The 22,768-nt window shown below is 42.1% G+C and overlaps 2 protein-coding genes across 3 annotated transcripts; one reads left to right on the top strand and one right to left on the bottom strand.

Annotated features, from left to right (window-relative positions):
* The first annotated feature begins 3,981 nt into the window (after nt 1–3,981).
* Nucleotides 3,982–5,616, top strand: opn1sw1 (opsin 1 (cone pigments), short-wave-sensitive 1). Its single transcript, XM_085138504.1, has 5 exons — nt 3,982–4,355; nt 4,432–4,600; nt 4,671–4,836; nt 4,956–5,195; nt 5,316–5,616. Exons 1-5 carry the CDS (start codon nt 4,016–4,018, stop codon nt 5,406–5,408), a joined length of 1,008 nt encoding a protein of 335 aa, XP_084994630.1. The 5' UTR covers nt 3,982–4,015; the 3' UTR covers nt 5,409–5,616.
* Nucleotides 5,617–5,668: 52 nt separating this feature from the next.
* calua (calumenin a) lies at nt 5,669–8,786 on the bottom strand. Of its 2 annotated transcripts, none has more exons than XM_085138505.1 (7): nt 8,671–8,786; nt 8,154–8,385; nt 7,498–7,691; nt 7,239–7,405; nt 7,105–7,165; nt 6,355–6,554; nt 5,669–6,274 (listed from the first exon to the last, which is right to left on the bottom strand). In XM_085138505.1, the coding sequence occupies exons 2-7, from the start codon at nt 8,372–8,374 to the stop codon at nt 6,170–6,172; spliced, it is 948 nt and encodes a 315-aa protein (XP_084994631.1). In that variant the 5' UTR covers nt 8,375–8,385; nt 8,671–8,786; the 3' UTR covers nt 5,669–6,169. The 2 variants fall into 2 exon arrangements, with proteins under 2 accessions (XP_084994631.1, XP_084994632.1); XM_085138506.1 differs by having other exon boundaries at nt 8,686–8,784.
* Nucleotides 8,787–22,768: the final 13,982 nt, after the last annotated feature.

Below are 22,768 nucleotides of genomic sequence, written 5' to 3'. Positions count from 1 at the left end.
TATCCTTAATACACACATACACACAAAACATATTAAGGATTGTACATTAACATAAAACTGTTGTACACACACACACACACACACACACACACACATATAAAGAGAGAGAGAGTATGCATAGTATGCAAACGGCTACCAAACAGCCATCATAATTCGTCATACAATGAGAACAGGATGAATCAACAACTGACAATGACTAATTAATATTAAAATCTGTAACATAATGTATTGTTTGGAGTTTAGTCTGTTACTGTTTCTATTTTTACCATTTCTTCTTGGAGCAACTGTAACTCACATAATTTCCTTAGTGATTAATAAAGTATTCTGATTCTGGTTGTTTCAGGATGACCTGCCATTATCCAATGACACATCTGCTTACCTGTATCTTTTGCTCGTTTCTCCTCCTCTTCTTTTCTCTTTTTTCTAAACTGAGGACCTGATGGCTTTGAACTTTTCTTGTCCATCTTCCATTGGTTTTAATTTTGCACTCCAGTATGAACACAAATCCACCAACTCGAGGATCACCACAACATGATCTAACACACCTACACCTTAGTTCACAGATTCACTTTGTCGAGGGTTTATTTCTGAGATTTCACACAACCCAGGATTCAAATCATGAATACATAATTGGCTTGGATTTACAACATTATAAATGAAATGTGTTCTATTTGGAAGCAGCCGGCCCCCTCCCCTTTCGACGGCTTGTGTGTGAGACTTTAAATCATCAAACTGTAAATTTTAAATTTTAAATTGTTATTGATCCCTTTACCCCAAGTCCTAAAGTGGATATTTATTTTCTTACTCTTCTTATATATATTGTTTGTTTACTTGCACTGCTGTAACTGGAGCCTCGTCGTCTCGTCTCTCTATATACTGGACTGTATGTAGCGGAGATGACAATAAAGTTTACTTTGACTTCAGCAGCAGGCAGGCGCACCGAGGGCTCTTACGCTCACTTTTTGCGTATAGAATTTCAAAAAAACATCGGTGCTAATTATAAGTCTGTATCATAATGCCTGGTGTTTTCATGTTTGTTGGTTTGTTTTAATTTTGTTTTATTTTGCGAGTTGGTTATCAGATGCCGCTCCAGCCAGCCAGAGAATCCCCCGCCGCCCCGCCCTCTCCTCCCTGTTTCGCAAGCAGCAGGTGCACCTCGCAAACGGAGGGCGTCCTTACTCCCAGCAAATGGGCGATAGAAAACCGATCGGTGCCTATGCCATTCCCAATATGCGCTGGCTGACGTCGGGGCAGCATGAGTACGAGCTTCTTTTTTTTTTTGCCGATGCCCGTGATGCCTCCCCCCACCACGATGCCGCCCCGGGCAACCGCCCGTGTCGCCCGTATCTAAAACCGCACCGGCTCCTTTTAATGTGGAGGAGTAGCAGCTCTACTCCGAGCCCCCCCTCAAAAGACTAAACTCCTCACCCTGTTTGTGACAGAGAGGCCAACCACACTTCAGAAGAATCAGAAAAGGGTTTATTGCCAAATGTTGAGCAGATTGAGCAGCCCTACCACCGGGCCCCCAAGCCAACAGAGCTCCGTGGATACTTGGGACACAAAAGTCCTCCACTACAGCAAGGCGATTTACAAATCGGAAAAAGGAGTACAAATAAAAATAAATATGTTCACAAACATTTACACTTGAAATGTTTGTAATTACTAAATTAACACGCTGAACCTGGATATCGAAGAACTTACACACATTTAAAATCATCACATTTAACCCTGAGTGTGTGTGCGTGTGCAGTCACACTGTTTCAGATCAAACGATAATCTGAGTGAATACAAATACACTTTTGATCATTTCGTTTATTAGGGGAACATGAACAAGTAGCAGGTACAGGGTTAGTTTCATCACTGACATCAATGTTAAAGAGTTTTACCAGTGGCAACATCTGCTCAGCTTCGTATCTGATATTAATGAAGCTGTTCAGGCTTGGAATTTACAGACAGATCAACAACAGCTGATGATGTGAGCTAAAGTTCTTATGACTGACATGTTTCTGATGCTTCCAGATTTATTTATTTTTGTAACTAAACCAAACCTGATGCAGGCTGTGGCGACTACTCTCAGGTAGACTGACAAACCTTGGGTTCATTTCTCACATTCATCTCCCACTTCCTGTGACCTCTGACCCTGACTAATGATGTTAGTATAAATGAAGCCCTATAAGGAAAAGAGATCCTGGATAAAGAGACGTTCAGGGACCCGATGACGTGCTCTGAGCTCTGATGATCAAGTCGAATTTAACTGCTCTAAAACCCAAAGAAACACGGCTTTAAGTCATCTGTGAATAAGTTTCAATAATCAGAAGTTTGGAAGTTAAAAACATTTCTGAAGTTATAACTGTAATAACAGGATAATAAATCTGATGAATAATAGTGTGCCTCAATGTTCCAAAAAGCAATTTTATTACAAATAATAATTAAACCAAAACAGCTTCTGAGTTTCATTTAAATGTTTGAAGTAAAGTAATGATTCACACAATCAAATTACTTCATTGATCAGCAGGTTCTTTTTTATTTAACAGACATTAAGGATGAAAATAAATAATACAGGATACATGAACACCTGAGGCCACTGTGACCTTTGGTGTTACAGCACAGACTCACAACAAACAGAAACCTAACATTAAACAGTGAAAGCAGCAGACATAATCTCCGGTCTTCATATCTGAACCACCAGGAGCTTAATCAATAATCCTTAGTAGCAAGTAATCAATAGTCAATACATCAATGATTAATCAGTCTTTTAAGGCTGCAAGTCACCTCCAAACTGAGGTCGTATCATACCCATGCTCCATGCAGCTCACAGCCTGGTTATGATACAGCCCCCGCTCTAAAGGTCAGCAATCATTACAGCCATTGATCAATCGATCAGTCAATAAATGTGTCTCCTCCTCAGTCTGGTCCAGGATGAAAATGGGCAACAGAAGTGGAGACGGAGCAGTTTCTTCTTGTCTGCGACGCTCTCCGGACTCTGAGCAGGAGAAGTGATGAAGGTTGGAGGACAGCTCCTTCTTAAAGGCTCGGTGTTCTTCCTCCTCCTCTTCCTCACAGTCTTCCTCACGCTGAACCACTTTAACCGTTTCAGTGGTCGTGAGTCTTCTAATCTGACTGTGTGACGATGTTTTAAGGATTTGGAGGATTGAGGAGGATCACCTGGTCAGGTAAATCTGAAATATCCGGATTACATCGGAAGTTGGGCACACGGAAAAACAAAAGACTCTTATTGGATTTAGATCTGTCAGCCACCTGCTGCTGCTCTTCATCATCAGGCGTCTTCATTGCCCTGCAGTGGGCCTGACAACAGCTTATGTTTATTACACTAAAAACTTTATAAACCCATTACGAACCATATCACACAGCAGGGACTTACGTCTTCATCTGTAAGAAGGATTTTTAGAGTTGGCAGCAGAGCAACAGTCAGCTCTGCTACCCGCTTCTCACCCACCGACCTCTCCACAACAGTGAGCTGGTTGGCGGGATGCTAATGTTTCTAGTTATTACGTGTAACCAAACTTAAAGAGTACAGATAAATCATTTAGCATAATTAAAGTTTTGCTGTCATGTTATTGGCTCTTAATACGATTGCTGTTGTAAGTATGTGTTGATCACTAATAATTTAATTAATGAAATCAATCATTAAATTAAGTTTGTTTGGAAACAGAGGGAAAACTCATCCACTGACCACATGGTTCTAGGTTCAATTCCTTGGAGTTAAAGGGCTAATCCCAGAGCCATTTACCAAAATCATAAATAAATATTTAAATAAGACGTGCATGCGATTGCGGTCACCTTTAAAGCACAACGGTTTTTTTTGAGCAGTGAGGTGAACTCGGGTGGATCCTTGTGTTCACAGAGAAAACCTTCTGTAAGCAGATTAAGGAGTCAGAAGTTCTTAATCCTTAAAGTTTAGAAAAATCCCAGCAGCATAATCTTTGCTGTAAGTGGTTTATGAGTGTATATAAGAGGCTGACACAGCGGCAGCGGCAAAGAGCTCAGGGTCACAATGGGAAAATACTTCCACCTGTACGAGAACATCTCCAAAATCAGTCCCTTTGAGGGGCCCCAGTATTACCTGGCCCCTGTCTGGGTCTTTTACCTGCAGGCCGCCTTTATGGGTTTTGTTTTTTTTGCTGGCGCTCCTTTAAACTTCGTTGTTCTCCTGGCGACGATGAAGTACAAGAAGCTCAGAGTCCCACTCAACTTCATTCTTGTCAACATCTCCTTCTGCGGCTTCATCTTCGTCACCTTCTCCGTCAGTCAGGTGTTCATATCCTCCATGCGAGGTTACTACTTCCTGGGTCACACGCTGTGTGCTCTGGAGTCTGCTGTGGGCTCCGCGGCAGGTAAACCACCCGATCCATCGGCAGGATGTGTACAGGTGCGTGCAGATGCAATGTTGTGTTTCTCCCTCCTCCTCAGGTCTGGTGACCGCCTGGTCTTTGGCGGTGCTTTCCTTTGAGAGGTACCTGGTCATTTGTAAACCGTTCGGAGCCTTTAAGTTTGGCTCAAATCACGCTCTGGCTGCAGTGGCCTTCACCTGGTTCATGGGCGTCGGCTGCGCCTGCCCACCTTTCTTTGGCTGGAGCAGGTACTGTAGGCACCAGGTGATTCTGGCCGTGTGTGTCCTGCACATGTGAGCTGACTGTCTGTGTTGGTAGGTACATCCCTGAAGGTCTGGGCTGCTCCTGTGGACCCGACTGGTACACTCACAATGTGGAGTACAACACGAACAGCTACACACACTTCCTCATGTTGACCTGCTTCATCATTCCTCTCACGATGATCATGTTCTGCTACTCCCAGCTGCTGGGTGCTCTGAGAGCGGTGAGTCAATCAATCAATCAGCCAGCACTAAGTGATTAAATGAGTCTCTGTGCTGGTTGTGTGTTTGGAGCTTGAGAACTTCACTCCATTAAAACTTAGCCTTGTTGTTTCCTCTGCAGGTTGCAGCCCAGCAGGCTGAGTCAGCCTCCACCCAGAAGGCGGAGAAGGAGGTGTCAAGAATGATCATCGTTATGGTGGGGTCCTACGTCACCTGCTATGGCCCGTACGCCCTGGCAGCTCTTTACTTTGCCTACTCCACAGAAGAAAACAAAGACTATCGACTTGTCTCCATCCCAGCGTTGTTCTCTAAGAGCGCCTGCGTCTACAACCCGCTCATCTACGTCTTCATGAACAAACAGGTGAGCACACTCAGATAACACAGTGCAGAATGCAGGGTTTAGTTTTTCGCAGCTTTTCTCTGACAGTTTGAATTGTCCCTGCCGCTGAAGTGATGATGAGTTCTTCTGTTCTGTTCTCAGTTTAATGGCTGTATCATGGAGATGGTGTTTGGAAAGACAATGGATGAATCCTCCGAAGTTTCCACAAAGACTGAAGTGTCCACAGCTTCTTAATGCTCACACCAAAGTGACACAAAGGACTTTTAAGAGGGCGTGACTGAGCTGAAGAGGACTTTCACAGGTCAGAGTTTGGAGGACGAATGTTTCCTGTATACTCATCGTTATGTAAATACAGTTTATACGTACACACGATCAGCTGATATCTATGTTCCTGTAGAACATACATGTTTAGATAAAAGGCAAAAATAAACATTAAAAACAGTGAAGTGTCTTTCTTTAGACTTTCTGAATAAAACGTTCACGAAACCAAACTCTGAGTTTCACTTTTTTTATTGATAAACAGGTAAAAATGTGACATAAAACTCAGACTTTGTCTGTAGATTTTTTTTAAGCTTTAAGGCATCTTTAAATCTTTATAAAAACATTTGTTATTTGCTCCAAAGTGGCATCGCTCTGAAGTACGAAGCGTAAAACGTTTACGTGAGATTTTTTTCCGAATGACCAACACAGCAATGACAGTAAGGCGCTCTCACCTGAACTCACGCGAGCACTCCTTTTAGTCCACCTGTGTCCCAATGACAAGTGGATTTTAGTGAAAATGGCGGGTCAGTGTTTTACGCTTCTGTACTGCAGAAACTCGTGAGGAGCAAAAACACATACGAAAAATAAAAAAGTCTGGCCTAACAACCTGGCAGTAACTCTTGAACATCAAAACTGTTTTTTCTTCTTTGGCTCTAAAAATAAATTATCTCCATAAAGTTTCCACCAAAATTCAGAAGCAGTTTGTTCCAGCGACGCTTCAATCATGTGACCCTCTAGAACTCGTCGTGTCGCAGTAGCGCCTCTCCAAAGTCTGTCACCTGACTTCCGACAAACACCTCATGCTTGTCCAGAATCTCTTTCTTGCTCAGTTTTCCATCCTGAAGACACAAAAATCAGCTGTTACACATGCAAGCAGGTAAACAGAAAGCTGCGAGGGGCGCTTTTGGTTCAGCCTCACCTGGTTAGCATCAGACTCATGCAGCAGATGTTGGGCTTCGGCCTCGGCATGGTCATAGTCAGAGGGAAGGATCCAGTCCATCGTCTCCTCTTTGTCCATCTTCCCATCCTTGTTTTTGTCTCTGAACTCCGAGAACTGCTGACGCTCCGTCGCCACCCACTCAGGCTCCTCCTCTCCATCCTCAGACATGTACATGTCACCTACGACAATTCAATTCAGTTTGTTTATATAGCACAAATCACAACAACATTTTCCTCAAGGCAATACAATAATACAGAGAAACTCCAACAATCATACGACGCCCTATGAGCAAGCACTTTGGTGACAGTGGGAAGAAAAAACACCCTTTTAAAAGGAAGAAACCTGCGGCAGAACCAGGCTCAGGGAGGGGCAATTGGACATGACAGGAAGTGACCAAACTTAGAAGAGGAACTTAAATCTGTTAGGTTACAGTCTCCACACACACACACACACACACACACACACACACACACACAAGGAAAGCTGCAGCGCACAGAATAAATTCAGCCGCAGGTAAATTTTGTAGTATTCAGCAGCGAGCTCGTCACAGTGCTGCCCCCTGCTGCCTGACATCACAAAAAGCATGCATAGGCTCCAAGGTCCATTTTCATCATGAGACCATCACTGCCTAGTCCGTCTGTCGGGAGAAGGTAAAGGCCTGACCTCCTGACCTTCAGATCAGCTGCTTCCTGTTTCCTCTAATGCTCCACCTGATCGATAAAACCTCACCGATATACTCCTTCAGGTCGATAAACCCGTCTCCATTCTTGTCGATGTCTTCGATCGTTTCCTGCGACAAAAAAAGAAAGTTAAATATTTGAAACGAAACAGTGGGTCACATGACCCCACGGCATCAGTCTCACCTGCACCACGACGTCCTTCATGTACTCGTGTTCTTCAGGATGAAGAAAAGCGGAAAACTCCTGTTTGTCTGCGACGAGGTCTCCATTCCTGTCTGCGACCCGGAACCTCCGCTCGTCCCTCAACATCATGTGGGTGTAGTTGTACTCTGGTTCCTTTGGAGGGTCATCTGGAGCCAAGCAATGAGAGACCTGATCAGATTGATTACAGCACAAAAACATTTATCAAAGAAGACCTAATAACCTCAGATGGAGTCCTGACCCAGATAAATGCCGTATGTCACGTTCCTGTACTCGTCCCAGCTGATGCGGCCGTCGCCGTTCAAGTCGAAGTCTTTCCACTGATTCTCCACGCTGTTATAGATGTGCTTCCTCTGAGCATTTCTGATCCAGGCCTTCAGCTCCTCCTCAGAGACGAAACCATCGCGGTTAGTGTCCATTTTATCCACGATGATGCTGCAGAGACACAAATTACCAGAGCGCAAAGCCAAAAACAACATCTTAATGAGAGGCAACAAAAATAAAGACTGGACTTGAGAAATATCTAACCTAACTGAACCCAAACTGAGCTCACAGGTCCAGGAAATACACTGGACTTTATTTTAATTGTATTGAGTTTTCTGTGAACACAGCTGAGCTGAGTATGTGAGTTGAAAATGTAAAAGTTTCTCCTGCGTCTGCAGCAGCTGGAGGTGGAGACAATTTGACCAGTGAGGACGTCTATTTCCTCACGGTCAGCATGACGCAGCTACAGGAAGTGATTGTCTGAATTTCTCATTATGCTCTGTGGACCCTGTCCCTGCACAGCGCTCAGCCACAGTCTGCTCGGGCTGTACTTCAATGTGGAGAGCCGAGGCCGGCCTGCTTCTCTTCATCACTCAGAAAAACCAGGCGAAGCTTCAGATGACCTGAACTCACCCGAGTCTGCGTTGGCTCTCCTCTGGAGGAAGTTGCTCGAAGGTTTTGGCCTCCTCTTGTCCCAAAAATGCTTCGTGGTCGTAGTCAAAGTTTTTCTGGTCGTCATGCTCAAGGGCGCTCAGAGGCTCCTCATGATGAACCCGACTTTTCCTCTCTGTGGGCTTACTGCTGCTGCTGACTACCACAGCAAGGATGAGGAACACAAGCACTGGACGCACCATCCTGACACACACTGTGACACACATACAAAGACACAGACACACACATACGCACACACACACACACACACACACACATGCACGCACGCCCACCCCCCACACACACAGAAACAAAGTTTACGTTTTAAGCTTTAAATTCCTCTTTGAATATTTTCACTCACAGTCAGCTTCTCTCGCAAACGTCAGTCACATGATAATAAACTCTGGTTTTACAAACATCACAGTTTCTGTTTAACGTAGATATTCATAAAACTGCAGATTGCCTCAAACTCGCTACAGCTGTTGGAGCATCAGCTCACCTGCTCTCCTCTCACCTGTGCGCGTGCTACTCTTACACCTGGCGACCGCTGCTCTGCTCGTTCCTCACACCGAGCCCCGCTGTCTGCGACCCCGCGGAGCCGCCTCCAGGCCTCCGCAGCCAATCAAAGCCCGCCTCAGACTTTCCCCTCGACCTGATTGGTCCACCTCAGTTATACGTCATGCTCCCCCGAAGATGTCAGAGGGTTGCTGTCCACGGACTCTTTTCTCATTGGTCCTTCTTCGCGATAGGAAAGAAGGAAGCACGCATGCCACGTCCGCAGACCCGCGCGCTGACATGCGGGGCGGAAAAATCATGAAGTTTAAGGAAGATGAAACTTTATTTCCTGCAGATTCTTTCATTCACGTTTATTTAACTGCAACTTTAACACGTGACCCCCACTGTGGTCATCCCCAATAAAACTTTATCTATAATCTCACGTACAAACAGCAACATTTAAATAAAGTAAAAGTACTAATAGTAAAAATGTCTTATGACCTGTTTGTCGCTGACTTTTTGATTTATGTGATTTTTTTTATTTGGCTCATTAAAATCAAACATTTGTTCTTTGACCACAGCCCATTTCTGACATAGCATCCTTTTTTTTAGGGTAGGGATAGCTCAGTAGGTAGAGTGGTGGCCCCATGATCGGAAGGCCGGTGAACAGCTACCCTGCGGTACCCCTGAGCAAGGTACTGTCTATACACACTGCTCCTCGGGCGCCCAATGGTTGCACACTGCTTCACTGAGTGAATGGGTTAAATGCAGAGAAGAATTTCCCCAAGGGAATCAATAAAGTACACTTTATTTTTTTCCAAGTTTCGTACAAAAATGATGAGCTGTGATCTGATATTGTAAGTTGTTAGTGCAGCAGTAATAGGTGAGCAGGCCCTCTGTGAGAGACTGTAATCAAAAGGTGGTGCTGTGTTGCGTTTAAGAACGCCCTCCATCGGAGTTCACAGTGAATGGTAAAATCCAATGGTAGACTCAGAGCTTCAGGGTGGAGCTGAAGCATGCAAACATCATCCCACGAATCTCTGGAGAGAAACACGATTCGCTTCTGCACAAAGATTTTCTTAAGTACGGCACCCACATGGAGTCGTCTCGTTATTTAGTGTTTGCAGTGGGTCTGGGGTCTGCTTGTTCTTGCTTTTCTGTACTGCAGACTCTTCTATAATCAGCAGACTGCAGCCAGGTCTGAGGAGAGGCAAACAACACCAACTGGACAGAAGGTCACCCATCAAAGCCCTCATCAGACCCTAACCCTGACCCACCTCAACTTCTATCACCACCTCGTGGCCGTGCCCAGGCACTGCACTCTGGATGAACCCCATGTCTGAAATTTCTTAGAGCCTGCAGTAAACTGCTCGCTATTGTCAAACCACCTTGGAGCAACACAATAATTATACTTCCCCTTTCAATGTAATTTCACAACGTTACAACAGTGTTGCAGAATTAGCCACTAACCCTTCATCTTATCAGCCCTGCAACAAGGAGACACACAGCTCTGTGCTGATTCTGCGCTGGATCAGAGAGCTGGTTTTCCTGGAATGCCAAACTTTATCCACACATCTTAAAACAATGTCAGTGTCTTGGAATAAAGCACTCCACAGGTGTTGGCAAAAGTAAATTGTGATGGCTTTCTGATTATCCATCACCATGCCCTCAACACTGCCATCTTCTGCACTGCTCAGAGGATAAATCAATAGAACCACCCCATGTTTTCAGCTGTGGGATTGTTCCCAAGCTTCACTGTTGAGTAACTTGGAAGGGGAACTAACTCATCTTACCTCACCTTTTACCTCCATATACATCACAATTAGACCTTTGGCATATACCTAAACAAAATCAAAAGCTCAACAATGATTAGAATGAGTCCAAATAATTTAAAGTAAAAAGTCATTTGTGGAAACCTGAGATTCTGAACTTTATGTACATGAAGATTACATCACATTTTTTCTCTTTCATAGGTAATTATTATTTTTTAATTACCCAACAGCAAGGAGATGCTGGAGTTATTATATGTTAATAATGGAGCAGAGATCTAAACCCTTATTGATGCTGCTGAGACAGGTGTAGTGGAGTTCTTTAGGTGATGCTGCTAAATGACTCTCTACACATGTAGTCCAACCAATGTTCTAAATCCAAAACATGCTACATTTTACATTTTAGAAACATCGTACATTTTAGAAATGACTTTTTAAAAATAATTTTACACAAACAATAAATTTTTTTAATGGGATATAAAAAAACAAACAAAAAAACCCAATCACTAATACTTCCAGTCGTTTTTCAGAGTGCATGGCAAGAATGGGACCAAAATGGAGGATTTTGTAAATTCTCACTGTTATTTACAGTGGGAATGTGAACATTACTGAAAGACTTTCCACAGACGTGGCTTCTGTAAATGTGCTCCTGACTCCCGCTCAGTTCTTGTGGTCAGTGGTGTGACAGGTAAACAACTCCAACACTCAATATTTACAAATGCTCCACTGTAAAAACGCTCAGTCACTGGGTTAATAATTAACAGTACCTCAAATGTGCCAATGAACCAAGTTTCCTACTTCTTAGATTTGGTCCTCAGGGGTACATTTTTGGTGGAGAGCCAGACCTTCTGATCAGCCTGATATGTGGGAGCTGAAACATGACAATCTGCCAAACGTTTATTTTGTTCCACTGACCTGAGGATCTGGATTTCCAGAGGTGGCAACAACGACGCACGTGATGCTGGATTGAAGGGAAGGGAGTTCCCCTTCCGAGACAGACAGCAACGGGGATTGGTATCCCAGGGAGGCCTCGAAGGGAGACACTCCAGTGGCTGAAGATGTCATTGAGTTGTGGGCATTCTCCACCCACACCAGCTGTGAACTACAGGTGGAGTAATTTGAAGAAGCCACACAGCGAAGACCTATCCAAGAACCTCCAGTTCTTGGAACCACAGCCTTCCACAATCACAGCCACCTGGGACTAGGGACGGTGAGGGGGACGAGGGTTCAGATGGGTGCATTTTGAACAAAATAATCTCCAAATTGCAGTAACCAATAATGTGAGTAGAGGAGGAATGTTGTCCCATGCTCAGGGACTTTGCTGACATCTACAATCATGTCTTAGCACTGGAAAAGAACTGCCAAGGTAAAAATTGAAAATCTTGCGAGATTACAAAATTTGTGAGGAACAGACAAAGTTCAGGAATATCTGATGAAGCTCACCAAGTCCAAGCTAACAATAACGGCATAGCCGAAGAACGTGTGTGTGTCTTTAAATACATGTCATCAATATTCAATATCCTTTCAGTGCCAGCCATCTTTCATACTGATAAGCTGTAAGCTCAGTGAAGTTTGTATAATACTGGTTATTAGTTTTAGGGGGCAAACACTTTTTCACACTCTGCCATGTAGGTTTGGATTTTTTCCCCCCCTTAATCATAAACACCTTCATTTAGAAACTGCATTTTGTGTTTACTTATGTTGTGTTTGTCTTATATTTATAATTCTTTGATGATCTGAAATAGTTAAGTTTGACAAACATGCAAAAAATAGGTAATCAGGAAGGGGGCAAAAACTTTCATACCACTGTAGTGATGTGTCAATTAACAAGAAATATTGTTCTCTTTAGCTAAGCAGTAGTGATTTGACTTTGGTAGCTCTAAACCACCATTGTGTGTTAGCTTCTGGTGAGTTTTTTTGGATTGTTCGTCTATCCATAAGATCCTTGAGATGTTTGAATCTGGTGACTTCAACCGAGCAAAAGAGGATTTCTAAGGAATTGGCGAGAACAGATTGATTTTAATTGCAGCAATTCTTCTAATGAGTGATATAGGTAAAGTTTTGCAGTGCGGAACATCATACCCTACCGCTTGTCTTTGGGAAGTATGCTCATTTGTCCTAGCACAAGTAATTCTACACAAATCCAAAGTTGTGCAGCAGGGCCAGGAGTGCCAATATCAATGATGTCATTAAATAATGGTAAATAATTAAAACTGGAGATAATTAAATGTTTTAAATGAAATTAACATTTAATATATATATATTTTTTTCAATTTGAAATAATGATACATAAATGACATATTTAATGATTTAATTAATTTGTTTGGGGACTCAAGGCCCTCTGTATTTGTTGATTTCAGCTCTCCATTTAATACTATAATCTCTCTCATAAACTGGCACTCCCCACAAACACTTTTTCTCCACCATGCTGGTCTCCAATGTTCCCTCTAATTTTTCATGTGTCTGAGCGAACACACAAACTCCCTGAGCGATCCCTTGGACCACTGTGAGCAACAGCAGGCGTGTGCACAGTGGTCATGCCAGCATCGAATCCATCCAAGTTACATGGTTTATTAAAATTATCAAATTACAGCATTTACATTTATGTTACACTACTTTTAATTAACTGCTTTAGCCCACTTACAATGATTTTTTTTAATTACACACACACACACACACACACACACACAGACACACACATATATAAGCTCTGACTTGTGTTAAGAGTCTGTGGTCTGGGAGAGAGTCCTGTAACTCTCTGTCTGCAAAATACAGTAAATAATGACCAATGTTGGGCAATAATTATATAGTTACTTCTTCAAAAAAGTAACTGAGTAATGCAAACAGTTTTTTGCAGCTGTTTGCAGCCAAGGCGTTTTTTTAAACAAACATTTCATACTATTTATAGAACAATCAGGTGTTCTGCATCAAATTTGATGCCACACAAATTATTTGTGGCACTCCAAAAAATAATTTCTGTCCACTATGAGATAAAGGAGAACAACAGCCTGATACCTGCAGGCCTGACAACAGGAGATGTATCACTCCTATAACACCTGTAACATTCAGCAGTTGCCTCATTGTTCTGACACACACAACAGAACTATTGACTACACTACACACTAACTACACAAGATTTGCGCTAAACGTCGCAAATCTCTCACATCTCAAAACACCGCCGTCACTCCTAAAACTTCCGCCCTCCCTAAACAACTGGTCATGACCATGTTGCCAAATCATTTTTTGATTGGTCGACATTTTGCGACCAATAGGAAAGTGTGGGGGTTTTTTGGCGTTGTTTTTGCTAATAGGTGGAGAGTGCTTTTGAGCGTTTTCCTTATAAAACGACGTTTTTACCGTTTCTTCCCGCAGTAAATCTAAACAAGGATAGTATTCAGGAAGAAAATCAAACATTGCAAATATTTTTATCATAACTCTGGATTTACGTGGTCTATCAACATAATTTAAAAACTGGTATAAAGTCCACACTTTTTCCGTCAATTGTTCCGTCTGTCCTGCTCACATCTCCAATGGTTGTACTAGTGATGGGTCGTTCGCGAACGAAATGGCTCTTAGAGCCGACTCTTTGACGTGAACGACGCGAGCCGGCTCCTTATCGCGAGCCTTCACGTGGGTTTTTTTTTTTTTTTCTCTCACCCTCTCTCTCTCTCGCACTTTTTTTTCCCGCTTCACTCTGCACGGGAGCCTTGTGCTTTACGCTGGGCAGAGGGGGGAGGGGCGGTAGTTACACTCAGTAGCACAGGAACAGAGAGAGAGAAAGAGAGCCAGGGACAACAACGTCACATTAAAAAGGTATAGTAATTATCCATAACTATTTTCAGTTGCAGATGATAAAGGATTCAGAAAGTTTATGCATGCAGGCCCATATGACAGAGAATGTGCATCTTTTTTTGGTTTTCATATTTTAATTTATATTTAATTGTGTTGTGGTTTGCAGTATTTTGTGTTGTTTCACTTTAAATTTGTAAAAGGAAAAAGCTGAAAATTTAAATAGTTAAAATTTGAAATGTGAATAGTTGATTTTTGTATTATATGATTTATTTATTACATTTTATGTGGAGTGAATAAATAAAAGTATATTTACAGCCCCTAGAGACAAAGCACGTACAAACTCCAAAACACGTAAAAACACGTACAAACTTCGAAGCACGTACAAACTTCGAAGCACGTAAAAATGTAAAAACTCAGAAGCACGTAAAAACTCAAAACACGTACAAAACACAACAGAAGTGCTCCAGGATGCTGGGCGCAGTGTTGAGCTTTTATTACCTAGTGGCTACACAAGCCAGCAAGTACCAATGACCCGATTTGGTGTGTGGTAATAACAGGTAAATGAACTTTTTTAAAAATTATTTGAATATATATGAGTGTAGTGTATAAATACACAAACAATACACATATGCTTTCAATTGTGTAATTTAAGTGATCTAGTAACTCTGCTTTGGAAGTTCAGTTCATGCTAGAAATGTGTTTTGGAGTTTGTACGTGTTTTGTCTCTAGGGGCCACGGCATACATTTATATATAAACATATATAAATAAAACCACTTTTTTTTTTACATTAGTAATCCCTTTTGTGCATAATTTTATATCATTGTTAATAATAAATTAATTAAAGCAACAAAACAACCTGAAGAGCCGGTTCGGAGCCGAAAGATCCGTCTCTTTTTAGTGAGCCGAGCCGAAAGAGCCGGATCTCTAAAAAGAGCCGGAAACCCCATCACTAGGTTGTACACGTCGTCATTAACGTGGCTTCACTCCACATCAGCCACGCCGCTTTGCTAGCTAAAACACCGGTGTCGGCACATAAGGACGCTGTCATAGCCTGTCAAGCCTGACGTTGATTAGCTGCGTATATACGAGTGTGAATCGCATCATTGGCTGGACTATGGGATAAGGTGCCATCGTTCTAATCCCATACGGGAGCAGCCAGTCACTTACTGACCAACACAGCAAAACAGAATTGTTAAAGTATTCATTTTAATTTCAATTCACGTTAGATTTCTTTCTGTGCGCAAAGCAGATTTTCTGTGCGCAGAGACCGTGCCAGCAGTGCGCAATTGCGCACGCGCGCAGCTTAGAGGGAACATTGCTGGTCTCTCTCTCTGATGGCTGCTGACGTTGATGGGCCTGGAGCAAATTCTATTGTGACAACCTGCCCACTGTGTGTAGCTTTGGTGTTAGTTCCAGAATGAATTCAATTTTATTTTTCACTGGGCTTGGACCTTGTAGATTCACTCTCATTAACATCTCAATGTTAAACTTTATCAAGTCAAGCCAAGTCAAAGTAAAAAAAAAACTTTATTTAGCCCCCCAAAAACTTTATTTATAGTAACAGCTGGAGAACAGCCTCCCTCCCCTGCCAGTCTTTCACTCTTAGCTTCACCTGCTGAGCTCTGCTCTTTAGGCCTGAGACTGTCTGATTTGTCTGTTCTGCTCCAGATTTCTGTTTATTGTTCCAATTGGTTCTCCACACTCTGGGCTCTCTGCTCAGTTCAACTAAGCTTTCTCCACAGCTCTGTAGATCTTTGGCACAAACTATCATCAAGTCAGTTTGTGACTTTTAGCACTGCTTCTTTCATATTGTTTCTAATGCGGCCCTCACTCAGTTTTGTGGAAGTGACTCTGACAGCTTACTGGTTTGACAAAGCTTTAAATATGATTACTTTCACCACGGCACTCTCTGGTGTGTGCAGAACAGTTTGCTTCTCTAACAGAAGAGATATTAAATTGTGCTGTAGCTGTTTTCTAACTCACAAAGACAACTTTCACCATTTTCTTCACTTACATCCCCTAACGCCCCCTTATTTTAAGCATGTAACATTTGTTCTTGTGGCTGCCATGGGTTAGATAATCACAACCAACAATTAATTTTTGATTTGAATTTCTTCCAACATCACTCTCCTTCAGAGTTTGTTTTGGTAACCAATTTTAATGAAGGACAATGTCTGTCTGTACCTCATGTGCTCAAAACAATTTTTCCAGTTCTCCTTCTGCTCACCTACTTATTATACTTCAGCTGCTGTGTGACCTCCTCCGGGTAGAGGCCCTCCACCCCTCTTCACACAGAAAGCACAGGTCAGCTGACACAAGGCAGACATCTGCAGCCACAGCTGCGTGAATGTTTTCTGTCAGGACCCTTCATGATCATACTGGATAATCAAAGAGTTCAATGTCTCATCGTGAGAAAACAAAGATCTCATCAGAGGCTCAAACACAGCTCAACAGCGCCAGTGAAAACATACCTGTGATGAACTGATTGTTGAACAACTGGAGGTTTTCTCCGGTCCAAAGCAGAACCAGCTCCAGCCTCCAGAAGTCCAACATGGAGTTGCTGTCTCCAGTCCGGATGTGATCCAGTCATGTAGTTCAGCAGGAAGTTTGCAACGGATGCAGTTGTGCATACCTTCATCTATGATGACATAAGGTAATCTTTATTGTAGGAGCCTGAACTGGAAAATTGATGAATCAACATAACAAATTGAATGTGATAGGAATATGATTCTGCTTTCTCTGACTTGTATGGTGTTTCATAATCCTTGTATCATTAGGATGTTACAAAAAAAATGTACACAATCCATTTTTGGGGGGGCAATTTGAAACCTATAATTTGCTTAATTTTACACATTTTATTGGTGCAATTTGTCTCACTGTGCCTACTTCCTGTGGAAAAGCAACAATAGGGAAAGGTCTTGTGAGATGCCCAAATTGCAATATCCTGTACAATATGTTGTAAGTGGAAGAAAATGGATGAAAATGGATTTAAAACACCTCTTAAAATCCATTTTTACTTCTTGGCGTATGACACAGCATGACCCTGATTTTATTGTTTTAAATTTAATTCTAATTATCATTTTATATTTTATTTTTTATTTCAATTTTTATTCAATGTATCATTTTGGGGCATGTCAAGTGTACAACACTTTGTTGTCAGCAAAGTTGCAGTTTACAGTTGTTCTGTAAATAAATTGTTTGCTTGCTTGCTCATATGTAAATAGGACCGTGTAGGGCCATTTGTCAGGGCAATTTTCAATTATGTTTCGTAATCACATCTGATATTGTAAATTTGTGTTCATGAGGTCTCTGAATGCAGCAGACAGGTGAGTGACCAATCAGGTCCCTCTTAATACAAAGATCTTTGACCCGTGTAATTTCCATGACTGTAGAAAACTGTTTTCTGCAGTAATTGAAATTAGTCCAGTTTACTGAAGAACACCTCAGGCTGTCAGGTTAAAACAGTCGGTCGTGTTTTCGTAACGTAAACGCTCGACCTCCTCTCAGCGTCCCCGCTCTATCTGCTATTCCCGAACAGAGATACGCAAGTTTCTCCGTGACTGCAGCTACCAGTCAAAGCTCTCATGATAACGTTACACCCTAATTTAACATCACCGCGGTAGGAGTTAGAATCAAACTTATGGGAAAGGAGACCCCTTGGACATCAGTCAGCGTGATGAGAACTATTGATAACAAAAGAAAGAATCTTTGGAATAAATGTATCTGAGGAGAATTAATTTATTTTAGGTTAGGGTTTACGACCAATACTGCTGCCAGACACCAGGGGGCGATAGAGACATATCTGCCATGTTTTCTACAGTCTTTGAGTAATTTTCTCTGATTGGCTGTGGACACTGAAAAGCCATTATGACATGTGATCGAACACACATGTGTGATCTTCAACAAATCTGCACCTGTCATACAGCCTGAAATCAAGCAAGCCAGCCTGATGAAGGTTTTATTACAAACCGAAACATTGCACCTTTGGCTTGCATATAAATGGTTTTGTAATTAATTGAGTCAGTTAAGATTAAAAGTGCTTTATCACAGAAAAAATAAGTGCGTGTGATTTGCTAGCATATAGCCACTTAGCATTAACTAGCAAAGTTAATAGTGTCTACACTGCAAAGTTAAGGCAACAGGCTTGGCCTCAAACATGCCTGCGTGATCTGAAGACGAGCTCTGGACCGTGATGGAGCAAAGTAGAGGCCAGAAGAGAGACTGTGATCGGACGGACAGAGCATACAGACGGAAACCGTCCACCGAAACAGCTTCCTGTCCCGGGATGGGCGGCAAACCCACACCTTAGAGGGGCAAGATATGAAGGTGAGAGGGACTTTCACTAACAATGGAAGCAGAACCGTGGTAGAGAACCACCAGTTGCTGACCGCCATACTGCCCAGCACTGCTGTGGCAGGACCGGGGATTTGAGCGAAGGTCAGGCCGAAAAGGATGGTATGTAAAGCCAGACCTTTGATGCAAATTCAGTCAGATGATCCTGACTTTTATGCTAAAGTTTGCATCATTCATAAACTGAGTAAATCAGTGCATCAACTGAAAAATGTCTCACAAGAAGATTATCCTCCTCCTTTGAGCAAAATTTAGTGACGGTTATTAAGCCAGCTATGAAAACACAAACTCTGATCGAGGGGAATTTGACCCACACAGCCATATTAATATTCTATATTCAGAATATAGTGGATGGAGTATAAAAAAAATTGTAGATTCCCATACAGGGCTGGAGGGCTCCCTTTGAGATAGCATTGTCCTGGGCCAAAAAGAATCTGGGCCGCCGTCTCAAGCTGGGGCCCAAGCAGTCATCATAGCCAAGCTGGCAGACCTGATGCCAGCCACCAGGCCATCTGACCAACAGGGCACATCCAGTGAACTTGAGCAACATCCACAGATGAGCGGGGAAATGTAGAACCCCTCACTGAAGCAAACTTCCCTTCATATGTGATCCACCACACCACAGGGCAATGCCAACTAGGGCAATGTGTACTTCATCCAAAAACACACCCTCAACTATGACCGATCCCATCTTGGGGGACTGGTCACCCTTTGTAGACAGAGAGGAAGGGAGTGAGAACAGTCTGATGAACACCCCTCCTACTAACTTACAGGAGACTGACCATGGCCAATCAGCGCCAAGGGACCAGAGGATGAAAAGAACTCCCATCTGGGAGCGGAAGGCCCCTGGCGGAGAGGGATCACCTCCCCCTGCCCAGCCACCCCAACCTCTTGTGGAGCTGAGTAGCAATGTGGCTGATCTCGCAAACACAGAATCCAACCCCTCAGAAACCAGAGGAGGCAAAACAACTAAAGTATCCATACCATACACTGTAGCACACTACAGACTGACCCCCATAAACCTAAACATACTGAGGTCCAGTGTGCAGACCCGCCTCCAAACAAAACCAGCAGAGGATTCTCCTCCTGCTTCACCGCCCTCACCAAAACCATCTGAGACTCCAATGTTGCCAGACTCCCACCTTTTGCAAAAAAGGGAGTGCAGATTGACAGCTTTGCAGGAGCAAAATGGTGCCAAGCAGAAGCCGTGCTGGAGAAAGCAACCTGCAGCATGATGGTGGATAAATTTGTCTTATCCTTTGGCCGGAACAACAGGTCACAGAAGGATAAAAAAAAAAAAAATGCCGGTGACTGAGCACTGAAGACAGCCCAAAAGAGATTTCCGGAAGCTGAAATCTTTCTCCCGGTCATCAATTTCTCCAATGCCCTTCCCCACAAAGAACAATTTTAAGGTTTGGAGGAACACATTCCTGTATATCCTGCTTTTAACTTTTGCACTGAGACAGTATTAATTGGATTAAAAAAATAAATGCAATGTTTGTGTTTCAGTATTAGAATGAATATGTAAATCGAACATCCCCATAAGCTCGAAGCAGTGGGAGGGGGTGAATGGTGTAGTAAACCTTTCTAAAGTATTTCACCCTTCCACTCCTCAGCTGACTAGGGGTGGCAATTTAATTCCCACAAAGGGCTACAATAAAAATCTATGGTTCCAATATAAATATGATATCCAACAATATCATAGAAGGGTCAAATTGGCTATATATTATTGGAATAAAAACGATTCGGAACTTCAGCCTTTTACCCTAAAATCTGACTGGTCTCGCCACATAGGTCAGCATCCGCCCCTGGTGAAAGCTGTACTGGGATTATTTCCAAAACTATTTTCGAATAAGTTGTATCAAACCTAACTTAACTACAGCAGAAACAAAAGCTTTTAAAAAATCTAGGAAAACAAATTATTCTAAAACCAGCAGACAAGGCGAGTGCTGTAGTGATTTTGGACAAAGAGGAGGAGGGAGGCTACAGGTCGCTGAATGACAACATGTACTACTTCAAGTTAAAGAAACCAGTTTATTTAGACACAATACCAATAGTTGAAAAGGTAATTAATAACTTGTATCAGAAGAAGCACAAGAAGTATTTATTGAGCCAAGAACAGGGCTCTTCTATAACTAGAAGCCCCCATTGAATCCTTTCTGTTTACAATTGACATTGATAGCCTCTATACAAATATAGACATTAAAGAAGGAATAAATGCAGTAAGGAGAATTTTTCAGAAATTCTCACAAGAGAAGACCAGACAAATTATTACTGGAACTGCTGGAAGTCATCCTAATGAAAAATGATTGTGAATTCAACGGGGACTTCTATTTGCAAATAAAGGGGTGGTGATGGTGAAAAGTTTGCCCCTGCATATGCTATACATCATGGCAGAGTGGGAGACCTCTGTCTTAGAAAAATATGAGAAAAAAACGTTACATTATTATCGGTTTCCTGATGATATTTGGGGAATATGGTAACATTCTGAACAAGATTTTGAAGTGTTTTTAAGGACTCTGAACAGCCATAATGCCTCGATTAAGCTTAAATCCATTATTTAAAAAAACTCAATTGATTTCTTGGATACAACCACATTTAAGGGGCCAAATAAATTCTAAATAACCATGGACTGGATGTAAAAGTATTTTTCAAACAAACAGATACACATGTCCCCTTGTTTAAGACAAGCTTTCATCCAAAGCATACATTTGCTGGACTAATTACGTCCCAATTATTGAGATTTCATAGGATCTGAACTCAGCAGACTGATTTCAGGAAAGCTACTAAAATCCGATTCTCGGCATTGTCCACAAGAGGGTACTGTCGCTTTTTCTTAAGGAAGTGTTTCAAATCCTTTTTACAGATGAGGCCCGTTGATGTCTCTCCTCTTCTCCCAGTGGTTACCATGTTTGTTAGGAAGCACTTTCAGAAACTTGTTCAGGACACCCAAATGTTTTGAGATTATAAGTTAATTGCAGCCTTTAGGAGAAATAAAAACCTGAGAGATCTTATAAAGGCCAAAATCGCACCACTCTCTGAGGCTAGACCCAGACCTCAGAGGCAAATTTTTCAGCACCGTAAATGGTTGCACAGTTTTTAAAATGACAGTGTTTTCCTTTCACCATGTAAGGGTAATCAGCGTCCTAACAACTGTGTATATTCAATAACTTGTAAGAAGTGTGGAACACAATATGTAGGAGTGTCATGGTACTGGGTTTTATTGAAGTTTAAGTTTTATTCTTGGATTGGTTGCTCTTCGTGGTTTTGGTTCTCTTTATTGTTTTTGCCTTTGCCTTCCCCGAGTTCCACGTTTCATGTCTAGTCACCCTTGTCTCCATGTTTCCTCTGTCTCCCCAGTCAGTTATGTCTCCATGTCCCAGTGTCAAGTCTACGTCTTTGTGAATGTCTCTTGGTTCCTGTTTTACTTTGACACTCTTGCGTCCCCTGCTGAATGTTTTCAGTTTTGCTAGTTTGCTTTTCTTTGTTATTACGTTTTGTTCCTCGTATCTAGTATTTGAGTTTTCACAGCACACTTAAGGCTGCCTCTTTCAGTTAAACTTGTGATTAGGCAACTTATCTCAGGGTTTCATATTCCTGCATTATCCCTGCACAATTACTGCATTATTTGTGTAATTTTTGCCCCACACAAAAATTAAGTAAAATGAATACAAATGGGTTCATACTTACCTGAGTATTCTTACCTTCTGCTTTTTATTGCTTCATTTTAAGTACTTGATCCATAAGTAATAAAGGTGAATTTAGTTTGAGAACTGTTCATCATCATTATGGGAGAGGGTGGGGTAGTGTGTTGCATGCAAACACGTCTTTATTTGTAAATAGAGATAAGTTCACTATCATATGTACAGAAATAACAGTAAATGTTTGTGTGGAGGAAGAACAGTGAATATCTGAGGGGGGTTCCCTTTAATTATGCATTTATACAGGACGTGTGATATGCGACAGCACACGGACCCCTGTATGCCAGTGGAACCTGTCAAAAGTTGGTCAAATGCAACAATGAAGGAAGATGCACCTTTAGTGGATTTTATTTTTATTTTATCTGTGGTAAGTTTATCAAAGATTCACACATTTTCTCTCTGAGATTACTTAAATTAAATAAATGCATTTTGAAGTTTTATTCTTCCTGCAGTGCTAGCACAAGTCCTGATGACATCTACTTTTCCATA

This window comes from Neolamprologus multifasciatus, chromosome 17, assembly GCF_963576455.1.
Source record: "Neolamprologus multifasciatus chromosome 17, fNeoMul1.2, whole genome shotgun sequence".
NCBI lineage: Eukaryota > Metazoa > Chordata > Actinopteri > Cichliformes > Cichlidae > Neolamprologus > Neolamprologus multifasciatus.
Note: the sequence above shows the minus strand (reverse complement) of the source record. Positions and strands in the feature narration are given on the sequence as shown.

Coding starts and splice junctions, on each gene's coding strand:
- opn1sw1 (XM_085138504.1), top strand. CDS start 4,016: ATGGGAAAATACTTCCACCTGTACGAGAACATCTCCAAAATCAGTCCC. Junction 4,837..4,955: donor TGCTGGGTGCTCTGAGAGCG/GTGAGTCAATCA, acceptor TTTCCTCTGCAG/GTTGCAGCCCAGCAGGCTGA. Junction 5,196..5,315: donor ACGTCTTCATGAACAAACAG/GTGAGCACACTC, acceptor TTCTGTTCTCAG/TTTAATGGCTGTATCATGGA.
- calua (XM_085138505.1), bottom strand. CDS start 8,374: ATGGTGCGTCCAGTGCTTGTGTTCCTCATCCTTGCTGTGGTAGTCAGC. Junction 7,166..7,238: donor TGAAGGACGTCGTGGTGCAG/GTGAGACTGATG, acceptor TTTTTGTCGCAG/GAAACGATCGAAGACATCGA. Junction 6,275..6,354: donor ATGAGTCTGATGCTAACCAG/GTGAGGCTGAAC, acceptor TTGTGTCTTCAG/GATGGAAAACTGAGCAAGAA.